General features: G+C 44.6%; 1 protein-coding gene across 3 annotated transcripts in view; it reads left to right on the top strand.

The window, feature by feature from the left end:
- The first annotated feature begins 20,097 nt into the window (after positions 1-20,097).
- The window catches only part of LOC122650213 (enhancer of mRNA-decapping protein 4-like), a 35,696-nt gene continuing 30,101 nt past the window's right edge, over positions 20,098-25,692 (top strand). For all 3 annotated transcript variants that reach the window (XM_043843554.1, XM_043843553.1, XM_043843552.1), the window contains exons 1-4: positions 20,098-21,003; positions 24,006-24,055; positions 24,132-24,288; positions 24,404-24,622. In XM_043843554.1, the coding sequence (XP_043699489.1) occupies positions 20,236-21,003; positions 24,006-24,055; positions 24,132-24,288; positions 24,404-24,622 (1,194 nt within the window). In that variant the 5' untranslated portion in view covers positions 20,098-20,235. The remainder of the gene's footprint in view (positions 21,004-24,005; positions 24,056-24,131; positions 24,289-24,403; positions 24,623-25,692) is intronic.

Below are 25,692 nucleotides of genomic sequence, written 5' to 3'. Positions count from 1 at the left end.
TAAAATATTTGTTATTATATTTTTAATTATTTTCTTTGTAATTTATAGTTGGAGAGAGGTTCCCCACGATGCCAAAGTGCAGTTTTGCACCAATAGGGGGTGGCTGATGAATCGTTCAATAAGGAGGCATTTACTGAGAAAATAGGGTATGAGATCCACTTGTGGGATGTGTGCAAGAACCTACACACTGATGTCGTGCACTTTTTTATTCTTTTGTATTTTATATTTTATTGTAAGTCTTTGATGTTGAATATTTTCAGTCATTAAAATAAATTTGTATCTCTTTTTTTTATTCTTTTGATATCTTTCACTAATAGTTTGTTCTATATATCTCATGGGTGCACAGTCTTATGTAGATAAGCATCTTCTTTATGTAAAGAATCTACTAGAAAAATATTATAACATCATTGGTTGGAACCTAGTAGGTGTACCTTCGATTTATGTACAGTTTCGTGTAGATGGACTTTGATACCAAATTCTCTTATAATATTTTTACAGTTTCATATAAATAGGCTCTGATACCAAAATTCTCTTCATGATATCTTTAGATTAAAAGAAATAGCTTTAATAAATATAGGTGTTGATTTTTTATATAGTTCAAAAATAACTCTCCAATTAAGGTCAAAATTGAACCAGAATCGAGTACCGAAACTAGAACCAGAATCGATCGTTTATGATCGAACGAAAGTGCAACACAAAAAAATGATCCGATTTTGATTTCATAGGTTCTCTTACTGGTATAGTTTTGGTTTATACCGCAAAACCAATGGTTTTAAACCGAATTGGAATTGGAAAAATCAAATAGAAACTGGTACCTCTTACTCGAATACTAACCCATACATCAATTAGATTAATTAATAAAATAACAATTAATTTAGTGAATAACAATTGTTGCATCATATGTGAAACATAAAATAAGTAAAATATCTTAGGACTAACTATATAATATATATGTTCAAGTACATATTAAAAATGATTGGGTCATGTTAAAATGAATTAACAAAATCCTACTTGTTTATCATGTGACAGTGAATGGGGAAATAGGATGAGTGGGGAGACTAGGAGCGAATGGGAAAACGCGAAAATATATGGGGTTTGAAAAGCAGAAGTTGTCTTTGTTACCGTTTCCCAAAATTGATACTAGAAACTACATGTAAACCGATTGTGAACCAGAGAACACAAACTTAATAGAAACTGGTAAAACTGGACTAATGCAAAATGATTATTATTTTGGTTGATTCGTATCCGATTCAATTTTGATTTCACCTTGTCAAAATGTAAACTGCACCGATTGACAACTTTTATCTCCAATATATATAAAGTAAACTACCAATGGAAGATACCAAAAGATAGAAAAGAGAGACATATATTCTATTTTATTGATTGAAAATATTTAATATAAAAGACTTACAATAAAAAGAAAAAGGGTAAAAGATTTACAGACATTCATGTTTAAATGAATTTGCATGCCAAAACACATAAATGTATTGGTGGACATGTGTCATCAAAGTGGGCTCACTACATTGACTAGGCATGGACGTGATAGTTTGAATTCAAACTTGCATGTCCCATATGGAGGGGATTTGATCCCCACCACTTTTAAGTGGTTATATTGAAGGAAAATTGATCCCCAACAAAGAAGAATAGAGTTGGTGTATTTAGGGAACTTGTCACCTCCCTCCCTTATTGTTAGGATTAAACTCCTATTTGAGATTTAATCTTAATATTCTTGTTAGACGGGCAAGTAGACTCTCTCTCTCTCTCTCTCTCTCTCTCTCTCATCTAAAAGTGAAAATAATTCTCACTTCATCTTCTCCAGTGAACTTAAAGAATGGATTTTGATCCATGATAGCAGGAATTGAATATAAAACCAACTCATTGTCATGGAGGGTAAACTTGCTAGAGAAGGGCTAAGTCCACACGGAGGATTTGTGACAACAAAGTTAAAGATAACCTCCATTTTCCTCTGTTAATGTTTGAATGATCATCCCCACCAGTGGGTCGATCCCGCCTCAAGACTGACAAATGGTATTAGAGCCTCCCTACTAGTGGGGAGACTTTCAAATTAATTTTTAATGTTTTTATGTGTTTGGTCCAATTTTTTTATTTCATAATATATATATATATTTTGACTATAAGCTCAAAAGAGGGCCTACAACAATGATGCACATATTGTATACATGTATAGTTCTTGTTCAACCTGCTCTGAATAGGTTACTTAAGAAAAAATAGCCTACCCACATGTAGGCAAGACAATAGGCCCACCTGCATGCAGGCATGATTTCCATACATGCACGCACCCAGGTTCATCATGCACCCACATAGATTTGGTACCACACGCACCCATGCCTGCACATGCAGGTACCTCAAGCACCCATAGAATAGTACTCGCACAAGCAGGTGCTTTGCGCACCAAAGACCAACAGCCCTCTCGGCTGCACATGAAAACCCCCACTAGCCATCGCGGCAGTACCCCTAGGTAGCTTTGTGGTTGCTTCACACCCAACGCCCATAATGTCCCTACCCACATAGCCCTCCATCTCAAAATCAATGGCCTCAAGTTTCGAGGCCAACCTGCAGCAACAGCAGGGCAGCCACTACCCATGGGCATGCGATGCCCCTGTTCAAGCGATTGGCTGCGGCTAGTTGTGGCCGACTGCTACTGGCCTTGGCCGAAAACAACCAATCATGGTTAGGCCAACAAAATTTAAAAAAAAAAAAAAAAAATGTAATTGTTGCAAAAGTTAAAGTTTTGTGCGGCCAAGGAGGAGGAAGATGATAGGATTAGGGTTATTTTGTTTTAAATGTGAAATGGCGTTATTGCCCCTGTGACTTAAGTCGTGGGCTTATTTTATGGATTATGCTTCCTATCATTAAATGTTAATGTTTTACGGACCCTCAATACAATTTTGACTCATGTGGGCTTGAAGTTTTTGTGGGGGTTGTTAATATAATGGTGCATTTAATATGAATTTAAAATCTAGTGTATGGTGACAGCCCAAGTAGGACTTTTGCATAAAGGGTTGTGCATTGGTTTTATAACATTGATTATGTACTCTTGGGTTTGAGAAAACCATTATGGACCCAACGTTTTATGATGTCTGATTATATTGAAAATGGTTTAATGTTGGGGGACATTGTGTGCATATATACATGAGATGTATATATGAGATAAATTGCATATATAATATGTACATGAGATGTACATTGGTCTTTTGGGTATTAAATGGGCATACACATGAGATGTGCACATGTTATATATGTTAATATGCATTGCTTGATTAAATGTTAGTTATATCATAGTTTATAGATACAAACTAAGATTTAATATATTGATCCTTGGGTTGTTCTCTCTCTCTCTCTCTCTCTCTCTCTAATAAAGCTTAAGTTGTTGTTGTTGTTGTTGCCGTTGCTTACCAATGGAGTCCAACATGAACACCACCGAGGTTCATCATGTTCTTATACTCTTGCATTGTTATGGATAAATATAGGCTTACTCTTGAGGAAGTCAATAGGTTGCCTATGAGTTGTTCGATGAAATGCTAACATGCATTCTAAAATTGAGAATGCAATATAGCCAACATGTGTCTAAATAGTGTTTTCATTCTTAGTCAAGAATGCATTCTGCAATCCAAGAATGAAAATGCATACTAAACATAGCTTAAGATTGAAGTTATTACCCTTTTGATCGATGACTCAAATAGAGGAGTTGATCTGCAATGTTGCGTTGTCGATATTGTCGCTGTCAGAGTAGAAAGATGTGGGGAGATGTTAGTAAAAAATGGTATGTATCGCATCTTCTTCTTTGTGGCCGGATCAAGTGATTCTTCGATTTATAAATTGCTTTTTGGAGGAGATAAACAATAATCCATAAGGCACTAAGAGAATTTGTTTCCGAATAGCTTACCAACTTGGGTGGAGAAGGACATTAGCCTTTACCTAGACCCATCACTCCATGGGTGGCATTAAAGCTCTCACCTAGAATACTCATGCCAGAGACGTGAAACACACACCCAAAAAGGAGGCTTTTAAGCTTAGTTGCTCATTCCAAGCTCATGTTTAATGTGGTGGCTTCTCTAAATAAAAAAGGGTGCTCTTTCACAAGTCCAGATCAGCTCCCCACGCAGGGAGAGGAATTATCCTCCCAATATGGGAGCCCACCGCCCATTGGGTGACTGGACCAAGAGTGTTTTGGAGAGCAATTAATGCACCATTGACTCGGGGTCTGATATCATATGAATGGTGAGATCCGATGCAGGGAGGTCACCACATGGGGAGAGGAAAACAATTAGATTTAGGACTCCAAACAATGCAATCTTTCCATTAAGGAAGGCAATTAGATTTAAGATTTCACTTATTAACTTAACTATTATGAAATAATAAATAATTAGTTAGAATCCAAGCTAGTAAATCAAATCTATGAGATATTTGGTAGGTCAATAGCTACTTAATTTATCATGTGGACCATATTAATAGGATAAAATCCCTATAAGTTCCAATAAACTTGTCAGAACAACCCAAGTTTCTACCATGTGGCAGATTAGATGAGTCTCAGAATTTATAGACAAGTATACATCAAGGTTCTCATAAATATTTTCAACCTAGTAGTAAAGTGAAGTTGTTAATATCAAAAGGACCGAGTTTCCCTCCACCCATGGTGAATGGTATCCCATTCACCGAGGGTCTGGAGAGGGCAGGTATGGGTATCAAGACTGTATTTTGGAACATACGAAAACCCCCTGTCCTTTATGGGTGGAGGGAAACTTTGTCCTTACAAAAAAAAAAAAGGTGAAGTTATGAAAATATAGGGACTACATGGGCTATTGGGAAGGGAGACACTAGAGACAGTCCTAACCTTAAGCCTTTTTTTGTGTGCAAAGTGGCCGCATTCATGATTAAAACTTGTGCATTTGCCCTGACAACTTGAACCTTTTATCATTACTCCAAGCAATGGCCCTTGGGTACACATGCATATACAGATGGCTGAAAAATACAAGATGTGTACGAATACAACAGGAGGTTATTTAATTGATGGAGAACAATTCTCTATGGGGGAGTGTCCTGCCCACACCCAGACACAGTGGGGGGAAATGACCTCCCCACCCCTTGTGAAAGGCAAAAATCATGTCCCCAAGATGCCTCTGCGCCCCCTCTCATTGGTCCTTGTGCGCACACAGAGGCCATGCTCCCCCACAGAGAACGGTCTTCCTTGATTGAATTGGGACCTGCAATTTGACATATGATTAACCAATCCTGGATTTATCTATTTAATGATTAGAATTATCGCATTATCCCACCATGAAGTTAAAATTTGGTGAGCCACCCCGATAAACTTATCATCATACTTGTTTCACCATGCACAGAATTGGGGGAGCTGCGTGTTGTATTCCGTGATTCCATCTTGTTGAGTTGCTCCTTCTATCGGTCTATTTCTCTTTTGGAAAAGAGTTTCTGTCCGGGAGCACCGCCCCTGTGTTAGCATGGAGGCCAATGGGAGTGCGTGAGAAGGCATCAACGTGGGTGGGATTTCTGTCTTTCATGGGGAGGGGGCATTCATTTCTGGCCATATTGTCTGTGCGCAGGAGCTACACTCCCAGATTAACCCTTTTCCCCTTCTCTTTTATTCGCTGTTTTCTTTGAAATTCCAAGCCATTGGTTGGGAGTAGGTATGTAAATAGATAACCAAAAATCCGAATTTGATCTGCAACCATATCCGTTTAGGGACATCTGTATTTGTTTATAAATATCCAAAAAAATTCCGAATACTTCGAAAAAAATCCGCCCGAAAAAAAATCCTAATACTTAATAATAAAAAAATAAGTAAATAATGATCTTGAGGGTTTTTGGATCCATTTAGGGACATCCGTACTCTTTTAGAGATATTTGAGAAAAAAATCCGAATACTTAAGAATAAAAAATTAAATAAATAATGATCTTGAGGGTTTTTTAAGATTCAACAGATTCTAGAATATGAGGAAAAGAGAATCATGATGTTGCGTCAAGAAATCGCTCAGCGGTCCTTCGAATGCCGTAACCTGCAAAAGACCCTGGGTGACAAAGGAGAACCGGTGTGGTTCCGGCCTAGGACTCTCCGATGCCTAAGTTAGATCTCTCTGAGCAAACAGATGAATAGTAGTATTCAATATGAGTTTAGACGTCCCCTGATGGGGCTGTGTACCTTGCCTTTTATAGTAGAGCATGGCGGTGTGGAGAGTCCCAGTTGATGTAGAGTGTTTACCGTAGGTGATAGAGTCCCTGAGTAGCAGGGCTTATCCTTGATAGGTTGTCTTCCCATGAGACGTGGTGTCACGGTAGACCTAGTAGTCGTCTTCCTATAAGAAGTAGTGTCATGATAGACTTAGCATCCTTGGTGGATAGACCTCATCTACGTGGTAGATGAGGTTCCTAGTATATGAGTCCGTTCAGACTACTTGACTTGATAGGTGGTGGCCTAGAGTCCTTGGTGATGCGATCCGTGTCTTGTTGATGGCCGTGGTGACTGCCGTGTTTGAGGGAGACTGTGCCTGGGGATGACGTGTTCGGGGAATCCAATTCCTGGGGTCTTCGCCCAAGGGGGTTGGCGCCCAAGGAGGTCCAAGCCCCAAGGGGGGTTGGCGCCCAGGGAGGTCCGCGCCCCCAAGGGGGTTAGCACCCAAGGGTGGCCACGCCCGATGAGGTTGGCACCCGTGGGCGTTGGTGGTCAGCGTCTGTGGCCGGTCCTTCTCGACTCTGTGTTGGCCCACATTCCTGGGTCGTGCCACATGGCGACCTCTGATTGGTTGGTGTGAATTTGGGTTCATCATTTGCCCCCCACTCTCTTGGAACGGAGTGCTCAAGAGAGTATCTCTTCATTCTTGTCTCAATTAGGGGGTCCCCTACGAATAGTTTCTTCTATGAGAGTGTGCTTGTAAATAACTTGGTGAGGGAGAGGTTATGGGTTCAAACCTCTCCTCTCCCATTTTTGTCTCTTTTTCTCTTTCCCTTCTTTTTGGAGATATATGCCCTTGTCTCATTCTCCCTTTTCACTTCTCCCTTTTTCACTTCTCTTCCTCTCTCTCTTGGTTTTGCCCTCTTGTTTTTGCTCTCTTTCATTTTTACTTGGCTTTGAATTTTGTCACTATTCCTTATGCCCCCCATGTGTTTGTTCTTGGGTCACAACGAGAAGTAGTGTTCTCCCTTTGCTTGCTTAACACCTCTTGGCTACCCGCTTTGACTTGGCTTGCTTCGACGTGCATGGCTTAGTACTTGGCCTTGGTTGATGCTCGTCCCTTGCTCGCCATCCACAATCTACACCCGTCGATCGATGCTCATTTCGATCTGCGTAGAGCTCTGATTCGCGCCCATCACAATCCGGGCCCATCACGATCGACGCCCGCCTCGACCCGCACCCAACTTTGATCAGTGCCCTTCTGGTTCGCGTCAAGCCTGGTCTGCGCCCTTCTCGATCCATGCTTCTCTAAGTCCGTGCCCTTTCTTGATCTGCGCCCTTCCTGGTCTGCGCCCTTCTCGATCCGCGCCCTTTCTTGATCCACGCCCTTCCTGGTTCGTGCCCTTCTCGATTCGTGCCCCCTGGTTCACGCCCTTCTTGATCCGCACCCTTTTGGTTACGCCCTTCTCAATCCGTGCCCCTCTTAGTCTGCGCCCTTCTTGATCCGTGCCCTTTTGGTTCGCGCCCTTCTGGTTTGCGCCCTTCTGATTCGCGCCTTTCTGGTCTGTGCCCTTCTGATTCGCACCCTTCGATCGGCGCCTGGTATGTTCCTTTCTTTCTCTTCTCTCTTTTTTTTTATTTTTTTTTTATTGAACCCGCATTGTTGGTTGCAGGTTGGCCTCCCTCACTTCTCCTTGGTTGCCTTGCTTTGGGAGACCGTCATTCTGAGTAAGTAGCTAGTAGCTAGTCCGCTTCCTTGTTTATCCATGTCTTCATCTGATGACTCTGATCTGACTATGGTCGTTGTTGGATCTGCTGAGGAGTCTTCTTCGGGGTCGTCATCCCCCGCAGATACTTCCTCTTCGTTGCCTTCCCCTGTTGCTAGTGATGGGGAGGAGGAGGTTTTTGGAGGTCCAGCCCCTAGCAGGGGTCGTAAGGCCTCCAGAGCTTTTACTTCAGTTGGTGACCCAAGGTGTTATACCCGTACCCCGGGATATAATTAAATATCATTTCTTCTCGTGACGTGTAGATACCGCTGCCATGTATGCTGGTGACCTGTTCTCCATGATGGTCAAACCTAGCTACAAAATCGTTGACCACAGCACGGGTTTGCCTGTGGAGGAAAGATTCCTCAACCGCCAGTGGGGAAAGTTCGTTGACGGCGACTTCGTCGATTACCCTCCAAGTACCAGCCCGGGAAGCGAGGAGTTCAGGAAAGAGCATCCTGGACCGTCACCTCAGTTGGATATTTCGTTCGGTGATGAGCTTAGCATTGCCGTGGCGAGGCTGTTCGGGGTCATGGGTAATAAACCATGACAGGGGGAAAAGTAAGTTCTAGCCTCAAGACTTATTAATTATTCTTCCCTTGGTAACCTCGAAGTGCGGGTCCGGGCTTGAACCGCTCGAGCTATTTCATGAGAGAAGGGAATAATTTAAGTTCGGGTCCCGCGTACCTTTAGGAAGTACATTGGGGACTTAAACCCATCTCATATGAACCCATCTAAGAATGGGCTTTTCCCTAATTGAGGTTGTGGGCAGGCCCATTTAACCTATTGACCCAATGATGGGTTATTCCATCCACTTACCCACATAGGACTAATGGGTTGACCCATTAGGCCTCATGACCCATTTGACTAGAGGTACCCAAAGACCCATTTATTATAAATGAGTCCATGAGGGAGAGAGAGAACATCACTTCTCCTTCAACATCCTCTTCTACCCTAAATCGTGGAGGAGAGAAAGAGGAGAGAAAGAGGAGAGAAAGAGAAAGAGGAAGGAGAGAGAGGCTTGGAGGAAGGTGGAGACCCCATCTCTTGGGCTAGAAATCGTGGAGCTCTCATCTTGGGGGAAGGTAAGCTATTGAACCTTCTTCTTTCTTCTATTTTGGATTTCAAAAAGGGGTTGGGTAATGGGAGAGATTGACCTAGATCTCTCTTGGAACCTAGGGAGTAGATGGAGCTTTAAAGCCAAGCTATGGTGGAGTTAGTTCACTCCATTATGAGCTCTAATGTGAGGGTTCTCATTGCCATTTGAGAGATTTAAGGTTGGACCCTAATGAGCTTAGGATGGAGTTTTCTTGAAGTCCTTGTGCTTTAAAAACCACTTGAAATGGGGTCCTTGGAGGGGAATCCTTCGGATTTTGGACCTGAAGGTGTGAGGGTTTACATGTGGGTTCAGACCTGCAAGAAACCACCCTGAAATTACCTTCCCGAGATGGATTCTGTGAAGGTCGGATTTACACTCGGATTCAGTTTTTCTGAAACCACATCTGCATCCGACCTTGACAAAAATTGTCCTGAGCCCCTGTGAAGCTCGGATTTACACTCGGATTCAGTTTTTCTGAAACCACATCTGCATCCGACCTTGACTAAAACTGTCCCGAACCCCCGGTTTCCTAGGATTTACATGTGGTTGTAGAATTTGGGCATGAAACCACTCCTGCAACCACTTCGTCTCTGAAACCTTATACTTAAGTGTTTATGGGAGACCTTTTTGGGGATCCGTTCCTTTCGCTCGTGTAACCTTATTCCACTCTTTGTATAGGTTAAAATATACACTTTTGTGGCTTATTGCTTGATCGAGGCGACAACTGATAATCGTGGTGCTTGGCGTATACGTTGTGAGTGGGTTGGTTGTTTGGGCTTGTTATTATTATTGCATTATATATTATGTAATCATTATAATTAATAAGCATGTTTGCGCATATTGCATAATTTTATATCTATTTGTTATAATGTTGATTGGTAATGTTGTATCTTGATGGGTCTCGGTGCTGGTGGTACCGTGCTTAACCCCGAACTCTATAAACATTTATGAAGAAATTATGTTGAATGTCATGTTGAATCGATGCGCCGTGTCGTCTGGTAACCGGGCACTAAACCGGATGAAAAGTTGATGCGCCCGGATTACCTCTCGGGACGATAGGACTTGCATGTAGTATATTGTGGCTAGGATTTCACACCCTTATGCTACGACCCTTACCAACAGGGGTTTAGGTGTTGGGTAATCAGTACACCGGATTCTGTGGAGGTGGGAGAGGCCAGTCATGGTAGTATTGGTTATCAGGGGTCTGCCACTGAGTGGTCTTGGAGGCTTCGATCGGCGTAGGTCCCACGTGACAATTGAGGTTTCATTGTGGCGATAAGTTAAGTGACCCACAGTGTCTCCCATTGTCACAGTAGCATATGCCATTGACTTAGTTGTTTGATAGGTGGAAAAATGAACTTAACATGTGCATGCATCATTGGACTATGTGAATTGCGTGTTTGTGCATTCCCATCCCCTCACTGGCTCAGTGGAGCTAACCCCCTCGTGCGCACATTTTTTTTAGATTATGGTGCAGGTGACGGATATCTCGCGGGACTTGGAGTTCAGCCCTCGGGATACGATGAGATCGGTGAGGAGGAACCGGAGGCCGTGATTGAGGAACATGGCGACGGGTGTCCTTGCGATGATTGTGCCTACGGGCCGTGAGGATATTCGGGACTCGATCCCTTTTGATTACTTTTGAGGCTAAGGCCTATGGTGAAATACTTACTGTAATACCATTTTTGATAGTTATTAGATGATCATTGGAAATGTAACTAATTACTGTATTTATCATCTAGCTTTGAACATCTTGTAACTATTCGATTTATACGCTTCCGCAATACTACTGATCATTGGAATGTAATATTCCTCTTTTCTGCATTCTAATATTATATTGTGTTAATATTGGATATGACTGTGCGTTGGGACACTGTGTCAGTGATCCGGGCGGTTTAGTAGGATGACACGCGTCGTCCTAGTCACCCTTTATATGATATTATATCCCTTGTTGGGATGGGGGCGTGACAGCGTGGTATCAGAGCGAGATGCTCTGCACCAGCCACAGTCTAGCGGATTTGTGATTTACTCTCCACAATAGGTTGCTAAGTTAAAAGCTTCCAACAATGCATAATTGGAATGTGTGTGAATGCTAGGGAGAAGACTAGCTTAGGGAGAAAGCCGAAGACAATAGCAAATAATAGACAACAGTGGAAGGAAAGACATGTGTATATATTTATATATATATTCCTTAATTCCAGCTGTGAATACATTTTCCATAAGCCAAACGAGTGATTACAACAAAATTCAGCTGAACTGTAGACTTCAAATTCTTACAACCAAGAAAAAGAAAAATAAATTTGCTGCATGGTAAGACAAAATGCTAGGGGTCCATTGAGAGTATGGTGGGAATGGACAGGAGGTCTACTGCTCCATCTCATCATCACTACTGGGCTCGTCCTCTGTGCCCTCATCATGGAGGTAGGAGTGCAAGTCCTCCATCTGCTGCTCGAGGCTCTCCATGCGTCTGTCTGATGCATCGAGCCTAGTGTTCACTCCTTCAAACCCCTGAGCCATGCTGGTGCTCATCTGGCCCAGAGTTGCAAGAATCCTGTCGATGTCAGACCCACTAGGAGCAGTGCCGGATGAAGAGGCCGCATGCACAGCCGGCTGAGGAGGAGGCTCCTGTACCTGAGGCTCAGGCCCGTGACCCTCTGCTGGGACCAATGGCTCCCCATCACTATATGCATCCATCGCAATTCGCATCCTCGCCACTGCGTTACGATCTAGAGGTGGATCTTCGGTTAAGTCTTGATCCTCCTCACTCAAGTCAACTCCAAAATGCTGGAAAATAGTAGTGAGCTGCTGCGGTCGAGAGCTCATCTAGAATTCGTGCCCTAGAGGAGGAGCTTCGCGCTTTGAGGCTTAGTCATGAGGTTGAGGTGTCCGAGGCCCGGGAGCGAGCAGTGGCAGCTTATCGGGCATCTCCTAAGATCACTACGTACTTCTACAAGTACAACCCGGATATATATGATATCGGCATCCGAGACTTGGCGGTCTACATTCTGGAGATGACCCCCGACTATGATTTCTCAGGATTTTCGGAGGTCACCATGTTGTTGCCCACGACTGCTGTTGTGGCTCGTGCTTCTCTGGAGGGCGACGCTATGGCTACGGAGGAGGGGGTGGTCTTGCCAGAGGAGAGTATTGCTCGTGCTGCTGAGGCTGATATGATGTCCCCCGCTGGGTTGGATGCCGCCCCTCCGTCTGATGCACCCTGAGTTGATAAGTGTTTTTTGGATGTTGAACTTTGGATTGTGATCTCTTTTGGATTGTATGCATTAGACTTTTTTATCTTCTTCAATGTGGATGTTGCATATATGTGATCTTTGTTGCATTGATGGTTCTCTTACCTTTGTAATCCTCGGTGGTATGTAGTCCTTAGTGATGTTCACGTCTTGGCGGTCTACGGACCCAGGTGGCCAATGGGCCTTGGTGGCATAACGCCTTGGTGGTCAACAGACCTTGGTGGCCAATGGGCCTTGGTGGTCAGTGGACCTTGGTGGCCAACGGGCCTTGGTGGCATAACGCCTTAGTGGTCTACGGACCTTGGTGGCCAACGGGCCTTGGTGGTCAACGGACCTTGGTGGCCAAAGGGCCTTGGTGGTCAACGGACCTTGGTGGCATAACGCCTTGGTAGTCTACGGACCTTGGTGGCCAACAGGCCTTGGTGGCATAACGCCTTGGTGGTCAATGAACCTTGGTGGCCAACGGGCCTTGGTGGCATACCGCCTTGGTGGTCAACGGACCTTGGTGGCCAACAGGCCTTGGTGGGGTGGCAGTGATCCGATCGAGTAGTAGAAGATGAGTATTTTCGAAACCAACTCTTTACTAAAAAATTTCAAATTGTTCTTGAAACAGTGATGCCATCTACTGCTACTGCTACTACTACTGTTTCCACTACCACTACTATTTTACTGCTACTGTTGGTGGTGGTGCTGCTCTGCTACTATTGCTTCTACTGATAGTACTTCTTCAGGTGTTCTGAGTTCTAGGTACGGTCTACCTTCTTGCCTCTTGGAGTTTTTAAGCGGTATGTCCCTAGACGTATCTGCTTGGAAACTATGTAGGGTCCTTACCAGTTGGCATATAGCTTCCCTTCCTTCCACGGCTGCGATGCACTTGCCCTCCTTAGTACTAGGTCCCCCTGATGAAATAACCTTTCTCACACCCTGGCGTTGTAGTACTTGGCTGTTCGCTGCTAGTATGCCACGTTCTTCAGTAATGCCTTCTCTCGTACCTCATCCAGGAAGTCCAGGTTTGCTCGCAGTCCATCTGTGTATGTCCTCTCATTGAAGTGCAACACTCTATGGGACATGGCGAGGACCTCTACTGGTGCCAATGCTTCTGTGCCATATGCCAAGCAGAATGGGCTTTCACCTGTGGGTGTTCTTATTGTGGTACGGTATGCCCACAGGACATTCAGTAGTTCTTCGACCCACTTCCCTTTGGCTCCTTCTAGTTTTTTCTTTATGCCATCCAGTAGGGTGCGGTTTGTGACCTCCACCTGACCATTGGCCTGTGGGTATGCTACCGAAACAGGCCAATAGTCAATGTTGTAGCTTTGGCCGAAGGCTTTGAACTTGGGGTTGTTGAATTGCTTCCCATTGTCGGAGACTATGATTTTTGGTACCCCGAACTTGTAGATGATGTCATCACGGACGAACTTCTCCATTTCATTCTCTGTAATCTTGGCCAATGGCTTGGCCTCTACCCACTTGGTAAAGTAGTTGATGGCGACCATCAAGTACTTGCGGTTGCCTGATGCTGTTGTGAAGTCTCCCAAGATGTCTACCCCCCACATGACAAAGGGAATAGGGTTGAGGATCGATTTTAGTTTGGTGGCGAGTAGATGGGGTACTGGGGCGAACAATTGGCATTACTCGCAAGCCTTGACATATTGTATTACTTCCTCTTGCATTCTCGGCCAGTAGAGTCCTTGTCGAAGGATTTTGTAGGCTAGATGTCATCCTCCCATGTGGCTTCCACAGATCCCCTCATGTACTTCTGCCAGGGCATATTGGGCTCCCTTGGGTCCTAGGCACCGAAGTAGTGGTGTTGTAGCCCCCCTCTTGTACAGTACTCCATTCAGGGCGATGTACTTTGCAGCTCTCATCCTTCTCTTCCTTGCTTTGACCTTGTCTTCTGGTAAGACATCGTTCTGTAGGTAGTTGAATATAGGGTCCATCCAGCTAGAGCCTTCCTAAATTTCGTTGACTTGCTTCTCCTGGTATATTGGTTCATGCAATAATTGCACGTATGCTGCACTGGCCAGGTTTCTGAGTTCATCATTGGCTAGCCTAGACAGTGCATCGATGGTGGCGTTTTCTACCCTGGGAACTCAAACCATTTCGAACTTCAGGAACCCTTCGATCAATTCCTGAGCACATGATAGATATGACGCCATTCGCTCGACCTTCGCCTCATACTCTCCATTCACCTGGTTCACCACTAGCTAGGAGTCACTCCGGATGGATAGGTGTGTGACTTGAATGGCTTTAGCCACCCGGAGTCTAGACAGTAGTGCTTCGTACTCTGCTTCATTGTTGGATGCTGGGAAGGCAAACCTGAGAGCATACTGGATTCGAAATCCTTCGGGGCTGGTGAGTATGAAACCATCTCCGCTTCCTGTGGTGTTACTCAAACCATCCATGAACATCTCCCATGATCCTCGGTTTTGGTTCTCTGGTTCCTCTGCTTCTACCTCAGTCTGGGGTAGGGTGCATTCGGCGATGAAGTCCGTTAGAGCTTGGCCTTTAATAGCCATCCTAGGTTGGTACTTGATGTCGTGTTCGCTCAGTTCAATAGCCCAGGCTATCAACTGTCCGGAGATGTCTGGCTTGTGCAGTACCTTCTTTAATGGTAAGTTGGTGAGGACTGTGATGGTATGGGCTTAGAAGTAAGGTTTGAGCTTCCTAGCCGCGATCACCAGTGCATATGCAACCTTCTCAATCCTTGTGTACCTGGTCTCTGCCTCAATCAAGACATGACTAACATAATAGATGGGACTCTGTATCTCACCCTCTTCTTTTAGTAGCACTGTGCTCACTGCGATGGGTGTCGCCGCCAAGTAGATCTGCAACTCTGTGTTGGGTTCTGGGCGCCCAAGCAATGGTGGATTTTTGAGGTACACCTTCAGCTCTTTAAATGTTTTTTGGCACTCCTCTGTCCATGCAAAGTCTTTAGCACTGCGGAGGTTCTTCAATGTTTTGAAAAATGGTAGGCACTTATCTCCTGACCGTGACATGAACCTTGAAAGGACAGCGATCCTTCCATTCAATCTCTGTATTTCTCTGACTGTCCGAGGTGGTGCCATCTCTTGGATGGCCTTGATCTTGGATGGGTTGGCTTCTATTCCCCATACTGAGACCATGAACCTCAAGAATTTTCCTGACGTCACCCCGAAGGCGCACTTCGCAGGGTTTAGCTTCATCTGGTTCCTTCTCAGCACGACGAACACTTCTTCCAGGTCGGTCAGGTGTTGGTGGGCTTGGACGCTTTTCACGAGCATGTCATCTACGTATACCTCCATGTTGCGCCCAATCTGTTCCTCGAACATCCTGTTGACCATCCTTTGGTAGGTGGCCTCTGCATTCTTCAATCCGAACGGCATGACATGATAGCAATAGTTCTCCTTGTCCGTTCGGAAGGCGGTGTAAGACTCGTCATCCTCATGCATGAGGATCTGATTGTAGCCAGAATAGGCATCCATAAAACTCAGCATCTCATGTCTGGCAGTGGCGTCGATCAGCAGATCGATCTTGGGTAGTGGGTACTCGTCTTTTGGGCACACCTTGTTCAAGTCAATGTAGTCGACGCACATTCTCCACTTCCCATTAGGCTTGGGTACCATGACCACGTTCACGAGCCTGGTAGGGAACTTCTCTTCCTTGATGAACCCTGCTCGGCTCAACTTCTCGACTTCTTCTTTGATGGTTGCCTGTCGATCGAGGGTAAAATTTCTTCTCTTCTACTGGACGGGCTTCCTGGTTGGGTCTACATGCAATCTGTGCTCTGCCATGGATCTAGGTATACCTGGCATGTCTGTAGTTGACCATGCGAAGACATCCATGTTAGTCTGGAGGAGATGCCCCAGCTCTTCTTTCTGTTCATCGCTCAATAATGAGCCAACCTGTACGACCTTAGAAGGGTCGTCTTTGCTGAGTGGCCAGGGGATGAGGTCCTCCATCGGTCTTCCTCTTTTTTCTGTCATTTCATCTCATTGGTCACTGACTAGGTTCTCTACGCATAGTGCCATCTCCCGTGTGTTGCCATTGTTCTTCTTCATGAAGGTGGCATAGCAGTCTTTGGCCTTCTTCTGATCACCTCGAACTTCCCCCACTCCGTTGCCAGTGGGGAACTTCATCTTCAGGTCGAGTGGAGACACCACACCTCTAAGGGCTATCAGGGAAGGTCGCCCTAGGAGGTCATTGAACGACACCACCGACCATGAAGTTTACCATGATGGTCACCTGTCGAGGGTGCTCTCCAAAGGTGATGGGTAGCTCTATGATGCCTCTGATGGAGGCTGTGGCGCCCGAGAATCCATGGAGGTAGGTGGGCTCTGGCTTAAGTTAATCGTCTCCGAATCCGAACTTGCAACAGACTTCCAGTGAGAGTACATCCACGGATGCCCCTGTGTCTATCAACACCATGTGCACGGGTCGGTTGGCTATCTCCACCTGTACTACCAGGGCATCCTCATGTGGAAAGCTCACACCTTCCAAGTCATCATCCGAGAAGGAGATCACCGTCTCGATCTTGGTCATCTTGCTTGGCTTCTCTACTACTCCCGAGAACCTGGCATAGGCTTTGGCCTTCCTGGTTGATTGTTGGCCCGGTCCTCCAAGTATGGTGAGGATGGGGGCTCCCTTGGTGCCGCTGGGCTCTGCTACATCTCTTCTTTCATCAGTGCGGTCTCTTTCCCTATCTTAGTCCGCTCTTCTTTCTTCCCTCCTTGGTTCTCTTTCTCCGTCACGTCCTCGATCTCCTTGGCCCGAACGGCCATCACGTCTCCCCTTCACGTACTTGTTCAAGCTCCCTGCTTTCACAAGGCCTTCTATCTCCCTCTTCAGTTGGTCTTTCGTGTCATGCCCATAATCCTTGTGGAAGAGACAGTACTTGTTGGGATTGCGCTTCTCAGGTTCTGCTAGCATGAGTCTTGGCCATCGAATTAGGTCACGGTCCTAGATCTACATGAGGATTTGGGACTTGGTGGTGTTCAACGGTGTGAACTTTGGACTGCCTGCTCTTTCACTCCTCTCTGGGTGACGGTCACTTCTTCCTGTTGGGCGATCACCCTTCTCTTGTCGACGCTCAGTCCTCGACCTCTTACTCTCTTTATGGTCATCTGGTGCTGACCTCTTGCTGTCCTATGGCTTGGCTTCAATTGCCTTCTTCCGAGCTTGTACTATCTCGACCATGTTGGCAAACTCGTTGCATCGCTCCAGGAGCTCCTTCATAGTCCTGGTCTCATGACGCACCAGGTCCTTGATAAACTCCATGTCTCGGATACCCCCTGCCAAGGCGGCATGCTAGGACTGATCGTCTAGGTCTCTGACTTCTAAGGACTCCTTGGTGAACTTGCTGACATACTCCCTGAGGGACTCCTCAGGATTTTGTATCACGTTCAGTAGATTGACCGTGGTCTTCTTTTGGTTGACGCTGCTATGGAAGCTGGTCACAAACTGTTCGCATAGCTCTGCAAACGACCCAATCGACGGTGGTCGTAGTCTGGAGAACCATGAGGTCGCTGCACCCTTGAGGGATGCAGGGAATGCTCGACAGGATACCACATCCGATCCACCATATAGCGTCATCATGCCATTGAAATAGTTGATGGGGTCATTAGGGTCGGTGGTACCACTATAGAGTTCAAAGGTGAGTAGCCTGAACCTGGATGGGAGTGAGGTTGACATGATCCCTTCTGAGAAGGGGTGTTGTCCAGGGATTGAGTGTGTCTCACCGTTGATCTGCTTCTTCAACCCTTCCAGCTTCTCGTCCAACTCTCGGAGTCTCTTGTCTAGCTCTTCATCCCACGTTTGCCCTTCACGTCTGACTGGTCGTTCGTTGCGAGCTCGTTCCCGTCCTCTCCTGGAAGTCCCCTCCCGTCTCAACTGTTGGCGAGATGGTGAAGGGTCACGTCGTGATGAATCTTGTCTTGACCTCGAGAGGCTTACTTCACGGTAAGTCCAGCTTTGCTCTAGCGCATAGCTTCCTCCTAGTTGACCATCAAACACCGACCTCCGGATGGACCCTTCAGGATTAGGTACCACAGATCAGTGTGATGGTGTTCTCCCTTGATTCGACCGTGCTGGAGGATCTGTCGATCTCCCCCTAGGTTGGGAAGGCTCTCCCCGCTACCTGGTTTGCCTCTTTGATCTGTCACCCCTGGGAGGGGTCCTCCTGGGGCTCTGTTCCCGTCGAGGGTCCGTCCTGCGACGGTGTGATGTCGCACGCTGCCTCAGGTAGTCACGGAAGAGTTGTTGATCCTCGAGGATCTCTCGCTGTAGGTCATTGATTTGACCCATAGTTGCTGGGGCATTGGGGTCAGGTATTACCTCCACCACCACTTCGTTGTTGGGTTCGACCACTGCAACTTGATCACCGTCTGGGATCTCTCTCTCCAGAGAGACATGGTCCTGGTTATTGACTCTGTGACGTGAGCTCTCTGGAGGAGGTGATCCATTCCCCTCCCTCGGGGCATTGTTGGTGGAGGGAGCGGTCTTCTTGCCTCATGGTGCCATGGTATGAACAGTTATGGAAACAAGTTATTAAAGGTGATGGCTAGCGTCGTTCCCACAAACGGCACCAATCTATTGCGTCAAGAAATCGCTCAGCGGTCCTTCGAATGCCGTAACCTGCAAAAGACCCTTGGTGACAAAGGAAAACCAGTGTGGTTTCGGCTTAGGACTCTCCAATGCCTAAGTTAGATCTCTCTGAGCAAACAGATGAATAGTAATATTCAATATGAGTTTAGATGTCCCCTGATGGGGCTGTGTATCTTGCCTTTTATAGTAGAGCATGACGATGTGGAGAGTCCCAGTTGATGTAGAGTGTTTACCGTAGGTGATAGAGTCCCTGAGTAGCAGGACTTATCCTTGATAGGTTGTCTTCCCGTGAGACGTGGTTTCACGGTAGACCTAGTAGTCGTCTTCCTATAAGAAGTAGTGTCATGATAGACTTCGCATCCTTGGTGGATAGATCTCATCTACGTGGTAGATGAGGTTCCTCGTATATGAGTCCGTTCAGACTACGTGACTCGATAGGCGGTGGCTTAGAGTCCTTGGTGATGCGATCCGTGTCTTGTTGATGGCGGTGGCGACTGCCGTGTTCTAGGGAGACTGTGCCCGGGGATGACGTGTTCGGGGAATCCATGACCCGGGGTGTTTGCCCAAGGGGGTTGGCGTCCAAGAAGGTCCACGCCCCAAAGGGGGTTGGCGCCCAGGGAGGTCCGCGCCCCCAAGGGGGTTGGCACCCAAGGGTGCCCGCGCCTGATGGGGTTGGCACCCGTGGGCGTTGGTGGTTGGCGTCTGCGATCGGTCCTTCCCCGGCTCTGTCTTGGCCCACATTCCTAGGTCGTGCCACGTGACGACCTCTGATTGGTTGGTGTGAATTTGGGTTCATCACATGATCTAAGAGATATGGAGTGAGAGTGAATTGTATCAGCTTGGGGGAGGAAAGTTTGAGTTACATAAGACAGAGATGTAAACGGATGGTCAAAAATCCAAATTCGATCCGCATCCGTATTCGATCCGAGGTATCCGTATTCGGCCATGGAATATCTGGATCCGATCATACCTGATCCGTATGTGAGTCTAATTGGGGACACGATTCTAAGTTTCGTTATCATATCAGGTTATCGACCGACTTGTATTGGTATTACCAAAGCTCGTTGGGCAAAAAGTGGTTCAATGTTGACATTACGTCCAATACGGACTTGATTCGGCCGATTATAGCCGACCCATATCGGTAACGGGCGAGACTGATACAACACCGATGCTGATACAGTGATACCTATTTTGGGTGCGGTTTGATGTTTCAAACTACAAAATTCATCAGATCTCAAGTCGTGAATCCCTCGGCGAAAGACTCCTTCTTTTCCTCTCCTCTCTCTCCGTCTTCCCTCTTTGCTCCAAGAGTTGGATTTGATTAGAGATCTCTGTTTCAGTGCTTCATTTCGCACCGATTAAGATTCTTACTTTTTTCTATTTCCCTTTCCCATGGCTTCCGCCGGGAATCCAAATCAACCTTCAAACTTCGACATGCAGAAGTTCTTCAACCCCTCGACAAACCCTTCTTCCCCAAACCCTGGTAATCCGAACTCGTCACAATTCCCACCGTCCTCTTATCCTCCGCCCTCTGGCCCTTTCTCCTACCCACCTCAGACTACTCCATTCCATCATCCACACTACCTCCCTTCTTATACACAGGAGCAGCTCTCAGGGGTACACCATCAGAGGCCCATTTCCTATGCCACACCTTCTCTCCAGCCACCTCCTCACCTTGCATCTCCCAATCCCAACCACGGTGCGAGACTGATGGCTCTACTGGGTACCAGCGGTCCATCCAACATGGAATCGCCGACTCCTGCAATGCCGTCGACGTCTGCCCCGTCTTCAGTGGCTATTGCATCAGAATTCCCCTTGCTCACCAACCCTCCCATCTTGCATTCGTTGCCGTCTGCGCCGCCGGTCAACATGGCGGTCTCTCAGCCGTCCCCAATGAGGTTACCAAGCAGCAAGCTCCCCAAGGGGCGACATTTGATTGGCGAACACGTAGTGTATGATGTCGGCGTTAGGTTGCAGGGCGAGGTCCAGCCCCAGCTCGAGGTCACCCCAATCACCAAGTATGTATCGGATCCGGGACTTGTTGTCGGCCGTCAGATTGCAGTAAACAGGACCTATATTTGTTATGGATTGAAGTTGGGGGCTATCAGGGTCCTTAATATAAACACTGCCTTGAGATCTTTGCTTCGAGGTCACACTCAGGTTGGCTGTTCTCAAGAACTGTTTTTTGTTACTGTTACTGAGTTAAATCCCAACATATCAGTCTATATGGCTTGCATTTTAGTTAGCCGAGTACAATCTAGCCATATTTTTTCGTTAATGACTGGAACTGGTAACCCAAATTTATGCTAACAATTTTTCTACATTATTTCCCAACTCCCAATGTTGACCTCATGAACATTTTTTTTAATAAAATTCTGCTACTGATGTTTTGATCAGCAAGTCCAGTTCCATCCTAAAGTATGGCACATGATTCTACATCATATAAGCTTATGTCACAATATTCAACTTCACTTAAGCCCATTGTTATTGGCATTTAACCGCTTCTGATTTGTTGATGTTGTACACTTGAGGCCCATGTGCATTTTGGATTTCAATTTGAAAGAGCAAAGAGTGTGTCTTTCATATAAAGAATGCCTCTATAAGAGATTGCAGTGAAATTGAATTCAATTATTGCTCCTTATGATTGCTAGAACCTATAACAAGGCATGTAATAGGTCTTATGAGTATAGATTTGCACTTGATTAATCTCTTCAACCATTAAGTGAACACAGTTCCCTAAATTTGGATAAGGGTTCTAGATTAACAGATAGTACTGTTCTTTATAAAGTGAGCTGTTAAACGGAAGTGAATTACCTTGACGTGGCACACAAAATTATATCAGTAGTTCCTTATCTTGGATATTTGAAGTGCATCAAGTCTAAAGGTTTCATCCAATGTATACACATCGAGAACTGAGCTGAAATATGTACCATTAATTTGTGGTCAGAACAGTTTGGGTCAGCCGCAGGAATTTTCTACTTAAGCGACCATGTCTACTTGATGCAGATCCAAGCATCCGCAAGATCTAATATCTAGCTAGGACGACATTAATACTCCATACTTTTCAATTGTCCCACCAGTTAATGCTGCATCAAATAGAGCCAATACCATATTACTATTATTACAGATCCCCCACCCTCTGCTTCTTAAAAATTTTGGTCTCATGGATTCTGGATTCTATTGAAATTTTTTTTTTTCTTCTTTTTATCAACAGTTGATAGTCGATCCCAGAATTCCAATAATTAGAAACAATGTGCAAAACTGGAAGTTAACTTTATTACTATAGTTTATGCGAATATGCTTTGGGGGCTTTGACTTCTGGATTTCTATGGCTTCCACTTCCCTTATGAATCCAACTTCATTTTTCATTTAACTAAGAATCAGTTGATTCTAACCTCCTTGGATCCCATATGTAAAAATACATCATATTTGGTACCTTTAATATATATATATTTGCGGGCTTTTTAGAGGAATTCGATCTGTTGCCTTTTAAAGGTAGATAGGGACATTTTAGGCTAAACGTCCTTTGTTCAGTGCCCGGAAGGGATGAGTTGCCAAACCGACCGAGAATCATCCATTGGTACATCCGTTCCAGATGGACGCTTACTCGCAGACTCGCGACTAGCGAACGGTATCCTTATCTAAGTCATTCTAACGACAAGTAGGCATCTGCCAAGGCAAAGTACAACTCACTTCGCCTACGGGGACTATTACTGGGAGACTGATCATCCAGAGGTGTGTCAACGGCTATACTATAGAGTTCCGGTTTCTTCACTATATATATATATATATAGTGTGCAATGGGCAACACTTCATTGCCTACACTGGTTTTTGGACTTCTTATGTTACGTGCATAAATGAGGTGGATAATTATTTAGATTAGTTATTATGTAGTTATTTATTTTGTGGTTATTATGTGTAGTTATAATAGGAGTTATATTGTAAGTGGGAAATGATGTATGTGGGAGGGGAGAAGTTATAGGAGGAGTGATAACTACTTGTAAGCCTATAAAATAGGCAAATATCAAAGGGATGGGGATAGATTGGATGTTGATACAATTTCTCTGTTGAGAGAGAAGAGGTCGGCTACCTCCTAATAGGCCAAGATGCCAGGCTTTGTACGTAAAGCCAACCTTATCTCTTATTTTCTATTTTCTATGTTTGTTTCCCTATTTTTTCTCTAGTGCATTCGTATATGTATCATCTACTTTATGTAAATTTGCATCATGTTGAAAGCTGTTAGTAATTTTTGGATATTGTAAATTTGCATCATTATTTATGGCCTATACACTGTACAATTACTTCCTTTGCATTCATTTGGTCATTATGGTCCTCAAGGAAAAAGTGTATGATCGTCCAGTTAAGGGCTTAGGTTAAGACTCCTAGTCATAGTTGTCAAGGTATTGCGTAGGCGTTCAGGCACCCTTTGCTGGAAGGGCGCCTTGGTTGCCTAGGTGTCGCCTAGATGCTTTGTTTCCTAATTTATTTCCTCCTCCAACGTCTAGGATTGCCTAGATGGAAGGGTGCCTTGGTTGCCTAGGTGTCGTGTAGATGCATTGTTTCCTTATTTTTTCCCTCCTCTAATGCCTAGGATTGCCTAGACGCCGTGCCAATTATGTTCCTAGTTCCTAGCTAGGTTTAGTAGTCAATGCAGATGATTTTACTATTTTCTTATGATTCATTTTCTCATTGAAGTTCATTGTTTCTACTGGCATAATCTTGTATCATATTTTTGGTCGTTTAATAATATCATCTATCACTTTCATGTAACATTGTTTAGGTTTGTGGACGATGTACGTACATGCTGGATTCTGATTTCACGTTGAGTATTGTTTTATTGCTTTGACCTGTGCTATGTTTAACTCAAGGTTCTAAATCTTGGTTTCGAGGCCGGTTTCGACCCTGGCTGAAACCGAGATTTCCCAGGTTTCGACTGAAACCTGGTTATTTCTGGGCAAAACTCAACATGTCATGGGCTGGTCGAAACTACTGAAACTGGTCAAAATTGGTCGAAACTTGGTATTTTTTCGGTCGAAACTGGTCGACTGAGATTAAGAACTATACTTTTACTGGGTTCACCATTTTTAAAACTGTTCTTTTTCAGATTTTTTTTTCTCCGAAAAAAATTGTTAATTATTTTTTATCCTGTCTTTTTCCATCAGAGGGTCACAGACATGGCTTTCTTTGCTGATGAAGTTCACCTTTTAGCCAGGTTACTTATTGTTTTAACTCTTCATTTTGTTGAGCTGGTTATCATTGGAGAGGTGCTAACTTGCGCTTGCGTGCAGTGCAAGCATAGATGGGAGGGTTTTTGTATGGAAGATTAATGAAGGTCCAGATGAAGAAGATAAGCCACAGATTACAGGAAAAATTGTTATTGCAATTCAGATAATTGGAGAGGGGGATTCAGTACATCCACGAGTCTGTTGGCACTCTCATAAACAAGTAAGGGAAAATTATTAATCATTTTTTTTAACAGTACTTTTTTTTAATGAAAATGTGAGGTCGTATGTTAGTTCTGAAATAGAGTAACAATATATATGCAAACATGTGTTTACAGGAGATTCTGGTAGTAGGTATTGGAAAACTTGTGCTGAAAATTGATACAACAAAGGTTGTAAAAGGTCAAGTTTTTTCAGCGGAAGAGCCTCTCAGGTGTCCTATTGATAGGCTGATTGAGGGTGTCCAGCTTGTTGGTAAACATGACGAGGAAGTGACTGAGTTGTCAATGTGCCAGTGGATGACCAGCCGCTTAGCTTCTGCATCAACAGATGGCACGGTTTGGACTTTCCCTGATTGTTCTATTCTTCATGGTGCTTCCTAGTTGATTTATTGATTGAATTAAGTTCTCAGAATAATTACGTGGATGTAATTATAAATTTATCCCTTTTTTTGGTAGGCAAAGAAAAAGTGTAAAATATCATTAATGTGAACAGAATATTTACAGGACAGTTCATCAAAACAATTGTCCAAGATTGCTAAATTGAGCACGTGATGTGCATAGTCTTAAGTCCAAGAGCGGGACAGAAGAGCGGGTTGTCTCCTCTTCTTAATGTCATCTACTTCCTTGCCTCCCCCTTTTCAGATATTTCCCTGTTCTTGTGTTGTTGCGGTTAGTGGCTTAGGGATTCCGCCAGGATAGTGACTTCTGGGCGCAGTTTACTTCGATGAATAGAAAGAAAAAAGTAGTTATCGAGTGGGGAAAAGTTAGGAGAGAAGATAGGAGAGAATAAGATGCAATGTAATGTAGTACTGTGTTTGATGATCAAAACAGTACCAATAACAAGATTGAAATACAGAGAATAAAATTCAGATCTAGGAAAAATCAAATAGAACAAAGATGGTCAGAATGACCCAAAACCCAGGTCGAGTTCAGTTATGAGGGTACAGAACTACAGATGACTTGCTGAAAACCTCAACTCAATCCAAGGGTCAGATCAGAAATTAAGAGCTAATCCTAGTGGAACTAGGAGAGGGGTAAAACAGTAAATTCACTACTCAAAATAGAAATCAGAGTATAGGAACAATATGAGCAATCGATGTGTTCAGTGAGCATAAAATCAGCAAGAACAGATTGTTAAAAGCCAGTAAATCAATTCAATCTTCAGACACACAGAACAGTGTTTGAAGTATGAGGGTAAAATTGGAAATCAGAAATTAAACCAGATCTGCAGGTATGATCTGCCTGAAATTCTGATCAAGTACCTTGTCTATGATGAAGAACAAAACTTCAAAATCTGAGAGTGATCTGATGGTCAGGTTCTCTCAATTGAAATTCATGCAAAAAAAACTTGTATATGAATTCCTATTTAGAGTAGGAAGTGCAGGAGATTTCAGAAGCAATACTTG

This window comes from Telopea speciosissima, chromosome 2 (genome assembly GCF_018873765.1).
Source record: "Telopea speciosissima isolate NSW1024214 ecotype Mountain lineage chromosome 2, Tspe_v1, whole genome shotgun sequence".
In the NCBI taxonomy this organism is placed as follows: domain Eukaryota; kingdom Viridiplantae; phylum Streptophyta; class Magnoliopsida; order Proteales; family Proteaceae; genus Telopea; species Telopea speciosissima.
Note: the sequence above shows the minus strand (reverse complement) of the source record. Positions and strands in the feature narration are given on the sequence as shown.